This window comes from Lucilia sericata, unplaced genomic scaffold, assembly GCF_015586225.1.
Source record: "Lucilia sericata isolate MDLA Ls3-8-SP2 unplaced genomic scaffold, ASM1558622v1 Contig004450F_arrow, whole genome shotgun sequence".
In the NCBI taxonomy this organism is placed as follows: domain Eukaryota; kingdom Metazoa; phylum Arthropoda; class Insecta; order Diptera; family Calliphoridae; genus Lucilia; species Lucilia sericata.
Window position 1 is genome coordinate 17501 of NW_023997257.1, and position 6850 is coordinate 24350.

The following is a 6850-nucleotide window of genomic DNA, read 5'->3' on the forward strand; positions in this document are numbered from 1 at the left end:
TCTATCTATCTATCTATCTATCTATCTATCTATCTATCTATCTATCTATCTATCTATCTATATCTATCTATCTATCTATCTATCTATCTATCTACCTATCTTTTAAAATAACAGTATTTTAAAAATTGTCAACATTTAATACTACGGAAGGCAGCCACACGGTTAATAATTCAACTTTTACTTATTTTATAACATTATAAATGTTCCCCAGCCATTTCCGCTAGTGTAACAAAGTATTAGCATTAGGTTTTGCTTAATTTTTACTTTGTTATTGTTGTTGTATTCTTAGCAAAAATTTGCCAACAAATATTATTTATGAGTGGCAACTTTGCTATTTTGTTTTTTCTTTTGCTATTTTTAGTGTTGCCATGCAAAGTTTTTGTTACAAAAAAACAGCTAAAACGTCATGAAAAGCATTAAATTTTTAAAAAAGTAACGCCAATTTAACAGCACTGTTAAACTTTTATTATAAAAAAATAAAAAACAAAACAAAGAACAAGCAGCATAAAAATAAAAACGGAAGAATATTTTTTTTGTTATAAATTCTAGGAAAAATGAGCTTCCGACCCAAAAACATTATGAAACGTATACAGGACATAGCAGTGGAGGATTTACAATATATAGAAACTGATTTATGTTACTACCAATTGGTAAATATAAACATTTAGAAGTTTTAAAGAAACAACTAATGACTAATAACTTGGCAGGTTTCTTTGAGTTTCCTATTGTTTGGAGCTGATAGTAACGCCTATGGTTATATATTACAAAAATTAATAATATTAGCACAACAACCACCTCAGGGGAAAGGTTTGGGAGCAACAGGCCAACTTGTTACCAGTGGTATATTGACAAATTATGCGAATATAAATCCTGAAACTTGGCGTTTACATTTAGTAGAAGCCTTAGCTATTATCAGGGCCAAAAGGGTCTTACGCAAACTGGGTTTGCTCTGGCAGGAAATCTATCATCATTATTTGCCACATGTGGCCGAAATAAGTGTTTATGTACATCCATTACTAAAGGTTTTATATAAAATTGCCGAACGTTTAACACCGGAACAGGCCGGCCGGCTGATTCATTATATCCATACAAAATACGATGAGTGTCAGCATTTACGTTTCTATGATTATTCCTATCTGGAGGTATTTTTCTTAAATTGGTTAACGAAAGGGGTGATTGCTGTGGGCAATAGAAATTTGGAAAACTCTAATATACAAATACTTATTGAATTTTTTAAATTTAATGATATGGATTCATTTAAGGATTTACTACTTGAAACCATAAATCAACAGTTAGATAACGTAACTATTAATCAAGAACAGCAAGCGGTCAACAATGATAGACTGGAGGAGCAGCCGGAAGTGGATAAAGATTCCGGCATTTCTGTATCGCACGATTCCTGTACGACTACCCAGCTTAGTGAAGTTAAAGCTGAATTATCTGGAGATTTTGATGCTGCTGAACGTTATAAAATAACTAAAGAGAATGCTGGTTATATTTTGATAATAAATCAAAATACATTCTATGAAGAAACTGATCCCAGTTTACAGGTAATTGTAACTTAAAAATTCATTCTCGTATTTCTTTTACATATTTTCCCTTTAGCATCTATTACCAGAAAAGAAATTTAACCCTAAACGTAATGGTACCGACATTGATCGTGATAGACTTAAAGCAGTATTTTCTTCCTACGGTTATATACCTTTGGTATTTAATAATCTTACACATTGGGAGATTTTACATCACATACGTGAAACTACTAAGAAAAGTTTGCTTAAAGATTCCATTATTATTTGCATGCTTACCCATGGTATGGAAGGTAAGAGTAAAAACAAGAAAAAAATAGTAGAAATATACTTTTCTTAATTGAAAAGAAGAAGAAAAGTACTTTCTTTCTAAATATCTGTAAAAATTTCAACAATTTAAAAAAGTAGTAGAAAAGTACTTTTTTTAAATAGAAAAATTACACAAAATATTATATTTTTCTTACATTTTAATGCAAAATAATCTTAAGAAAACAACTTTTTTTTTTTTTTTTTAATTTCAAAGACTTGAAAATAGTAGTAGAAAAGTACTATTAACAATTATGATAAAATTAAAAAAATGCGTTATTTAGCATTTAGGTCCAAGTAAAAATAAAGAAAATTTAAAAATTTTTGAAAATTTTAACTATTTAAAAAAGTAGTAGAAAAGTACTTTTATTTTCTAAATAGAAAAATTACACAAAATATTATATTTTTCTTACATTTTAATGCAAATAATCTTAAGAAAACAACTTTTTTTTTTGAAAATTTCAAAGATTTGAAAATAGTAGTAGAAAAATACTTTTTACAATTATGATAAAATTAAAAAAATACGTTATTTAGCATTTAGGTCCAAGTAAAAATAAAGAAAATTTAAAAATTTGTGAAAATTTTAACTATTTAAAAAAGTAGTAGAAAAGTACTCTTTTTCTAAATAGAAAAATTACACAAAATATTATATTTTTCTTACATTTTAATGCAAATAATCTTAAGAAAACAAACTTTTTGGAAAATTTCAAAGATTTGAAAATAGTAGTAGAAAAGTACTCTTTACAATTATGATAAAATTAAAAAAATACGTTATTTAGCATTTAGGTCCAAGTAAAAATAAAGAAAATTTAAAAATTTGTGAAAATTTTAACTATTTAAAAAAGTAGTAGAAAAGTACTCTTTTTCTAAATAGAAAAATTACACAAAATATTATATTTTTCTTACATTTTAATGCAAATAATCTTAAGAAAAAAACTTTTTTTTGAAAATTTCAAAGATTTGAAAATAGTAGTAGAAAAGTACTTTTTACAATTATGATAAAATTTAAAAAAATACGTTATTTAGCTTTTAGGTCCAAGTAAAAATAAAGAAAATTTAAAAATTTGTGAAAATTTTAACTATTTAAAAAAGTAGTAGAAAAGTACTATTTTTCTAAATAGAAAAATTACACAAAATATTATATTTTTCTTACATTTTAATGCAAATAATCTTAAGAAAACAAGTTTTTTTTTAAATTTCAAAGATTTGAAAATAGTAGTAGAAAAGTACCTTTTACAATTATGATAAAATTAAAAAAAAATACGTTATTTAGCATTTTGTTCCAAGGAATAATTAAAAAAAATTAAAAATCAGTAAAAATTTCAATAATTTAAAAAAAGTAGTAGAAAAGTACTTTTTTAAATAGAAAAATTACACAAAATATTATATTTTTCTGACATTTTAATGCAATTAATCTTAAGAAAACATTTTTGTTTTTAAAAATTACAAAAAATTTGAAATAAGTAGTAGAAAAGTACTTTTTACAATTATGAAAAAATTAAAAAAAAAAAAACGTTATTTAGCATTTGCTTCCAAGGAAAAATGAAAAAAAAAAATTAAAAATCAGTAAAAATTTCAATAATTTAAAAAAGTAGTAGAAAAGTACTTTTTTCCAAATAGAAAAATTGATAAAATATTATATTTTCCTTACATTTTAATGCAAATAATCTTAATAAAATATGAACAGGGATTCAAAATGAGAAAATTTACTAAATTTGGCCTTAATCGAAAAAAGTACTTTTCTACTACTTTTTTTAAATTGTTAAAATTTTCAGCATTTTTCTACTTCTCCTTTATATTTAACTGAAACTAAAATCAAAATATAAAATTTTGTTTAATTTTGATCGAAATGAAAAAGTACTTTTCTGCTACTTTTGTAAAAATTGACATTTTCACAAAATTGTGTGTCAAAAAAGTTATTTACATGAACAGGGCAGATAAATGAGAAAATTTACTAAATTTTGCCTTAATTGAAAAAAGTACTTTTCTACTACTTTTTTTAAATTGTTAAAATTTTCTTAATTTTTCCGTTTTTCCCTTATATTTAACTGAAACTAGAAGAAAAATATAAAATTTCGTTTAATTTTGATCGAAATGAAAAAAGTACTTTTCTACTATTTTTTGTAAAAATTGAAATTTTCATAAAATTATGTGTCAAACAAGTTATTTACATGAACAGGAATGCAATTGAGAAAATTTACTACATTTGGCCTTAATTGAAAAAAGTACTTTTCTACTACTTTTTTTAAATTGTTAAAATTTTCTTAATTTTTCCGTTTTTCCTTTATATTTAACTGAAACTAAAAGCAAAATATAAAATATTGTTTAATTTTGATCGAAATGAAAAAGTACTTTTCTACTACTTTTTGTAAAAATTGAAATTTTCATAAAATTATGTGTCAAACAAGTTATTTACATGAACAGGAATGCAAATTGAGAAAATTTACTACATTTGGCCTTAATTGAAAAAAGTACTTTTCTACTACTTTTTTAAATTGTTAAAATTTTCTTAATTTTTCCGTTTTTCCCTTATATTAACTGAAACTAGAAGAAAAATATAAAATTTCGTTTAATTTTGATCGAAATGAAAAAAGTACTTTTCTACTATTTTTGTAAAAATTGAAATTTTCCATAAATTATGTGTCAAACAAGTTATTTACAATGAACAGGAATGCAATTGAGAAAATTTACTACATTTGGCCTTAATTGAAAAAAGTACTTTTCTACTACTTTTTTTAAATTGTTAAAATTTTCTTAATTTTTCGTTTTTCCTTATATTTAACTGAAACTAAAAGCAAATATAAAATATTGTTTAATTTTGATCGAAATGAAAAAGTACTTTTCTACTACTTTTTGTAAAAATTGAAATTTTCATAAAATTATGTGTCAAAGAAGTTATTTACATGAATAGGGATAACGAAATGAGAAAATTTATTAGTTTTTGCTTTAATTGAAAAAAAGTACTTTTCTACTACTTTTTTTAAATTGTCAAAATTTTTAGCTTTTTTCTATTTCTCCTATATATTTAACTGAAACTAGAAGCAAAATAATTTTTTTTAATTTGGATCAAATTGAAAAAACTACTTTTCTACTACTTTTGTAAAAATTGAAATTTTCATAAAATTATGTGTCAAAGAAGTTATTACATGAACAGGGAAGCAAAATGAGAAAATTTATTAAATTTGGGCCTTAATTGAAAAAAGTACTTTTCTACTACTTTTTTTAAATGTTAAAATTTTCAGCATTTTTCCACTTTTCCTTTATATTTACCTAAAACTAAAGGAAATATAAAATTTTGTTTAATTTTAAAATGGAAATTAAAAAAGTACTTTCTACTACTTTTTGTAAAAATTTAAATTTTTATGAAATTATCTGACAATCAAATTATTTACATGAACTGGGAAGCAAAATGAGAAAAATTTATTAGTTTTTGCTTTAAATGAAAAAAGCACTTGTTCCTACCTACTTTTTTTAAATTGCCAAAATTTTCAGCATTTTTCCACTTTTCCTTTATATTTACCTAAAACTAAAGGAAAATATAAAATTTTGTTTAATTTTGGTGGAAATTAAAAAAGTACTTTTCTACTACTTTTTTTAAATTGTTAAAATTTTCAGCATTTTTCCACTTTTCCTTTATTTTACCTAAAACTAAAGGAAAATATAAAATTTTGTTTAATTTTGGTGGAAATTAAAAAAGTACTTTTCTACTACTTTTTGTAAAAATTAAAATTTTTATGAAATTATCTGACAATCAAATTATTTACATGAACTGGGAAGCAAAATTAGAAAATTTATTAGTTTTTGCTTTAATTGAAAAAAGTACTTTTCTACTACTTTTTTTAAATTGTTAAAATTTTCAGCATTTTTGAACTTTTCCTTTATATTTACCTAAAACTAAAGGAAAATATAAAATTTTATTTAATTTTGGTGGAAATTAAAAAAGTACTTTTCTACTACTTTTTGTAAAATTAAAATTTTTATGAAATTATCTGACAATCAAATTATTTACATGAACTGGGAAGCAAAATGAGAAAATTTATTAGTTTTTGCTTTAAATGAAAAAAGCACTTTTCTACTACTTTTTTTTAAATTGCCAAAATTTTCAGCATTTTTCCACTTTTCCTTTATATTTACCTAAAACTAAAGGAAAATATAAAATTTTGTTTAATTTTGGTGGAAATTAAAAAAGTACTTTTCTACTACTTTTTTTAAATTGTTAAAATTTTCAGCATTTTTCCACTTTTCCTTTATATTTACCTAAAACTAAAGGAAAATATAAAATTTTGTTTAATTTTGTTGGAAATTAAAAAAGTACTTTTCTACTACTTTTTGTAAAAATTAAAATTTTTATGAAATTATCTGACAATCAAATTATTTACATGAACTGGGAAGCAAAATTAGAAAATTTATTAGTTTTTGCTTTAAATGAAAAAAGCACTTTTCTACTACTTATTTTAATTTGTTAATATTTTTATTGAATTTTATTTTTTCTTTATAATTACCTACGTTTTATGACAGGTGCTGTATATGGCTGTAATTCTATACCGGTAGCCATAGCCGAAATTAAGGAAATATTAACTGCTGACACACTGATGGGAAAACCAAAGATGCTTTTATTTCAAGCCTGCCAAAAGCATGATCCAAAAGTCGATACGGTATTTCCGAACATTTGAAAGCCCAAAGCTTTTACCTATTGATACTATTCTCATTTTAGACAAGTACAAAATCCATTCAAAAGTTTTCACCCGATGCCTATGCCGACATATTGTTGGGTATTTCTGCCATAAAGGGAACCGAATCTCTAAGAGATCCCGAAAAAGGTTCCTGGTATATTGAATCGTTATGTAAATTTGTGCAGAAATATGGTAATCGGTAAGTTGTAAAAGTTTTTTTCAGAATTTTATGTTAATTTCTTATAAATATATTTTAGCAAGCATATGGCGGACATTTTAACGGCTGTTACTAGAGAGATTTCCAAAAAACGTGCCTCCGAAAATGATTTTATGCTACCCGAAACC

The 6850-nt window shown here is 23.6% G+C and overlaps 1 protein-coding gene across 1 annotated transcript in view; it reads left to right on the forward strand.

The window, feature by feature from the left end:
* LOC119615210 overlaps positions 1 to 6847 on the forward strand; it is a gene marked incomplete at its 3' end in the record, with an annotated part of 11983 nt that extends 5136 nt beyond the window's left edge. The window contains 6 exon segments of the mRNA XM_037971289.1: positions 545 to 650; positions 708 to 1550; positions 1606 to 1819; positions 6351 to 6487; positions 6547 to 6704; positions 6763 to 6847. Coding sequence (XP_037827217.1) covers positions 545 to 650; positions 708 to 1550; positions 1606 to 1819; positions 6351 to 6487; positions 6547 to 6704; positions 6763 to 6847 — 1543 coding nt within the window.
* Positions 6848 to 6850: the final 3 nt, after the last annotated feature.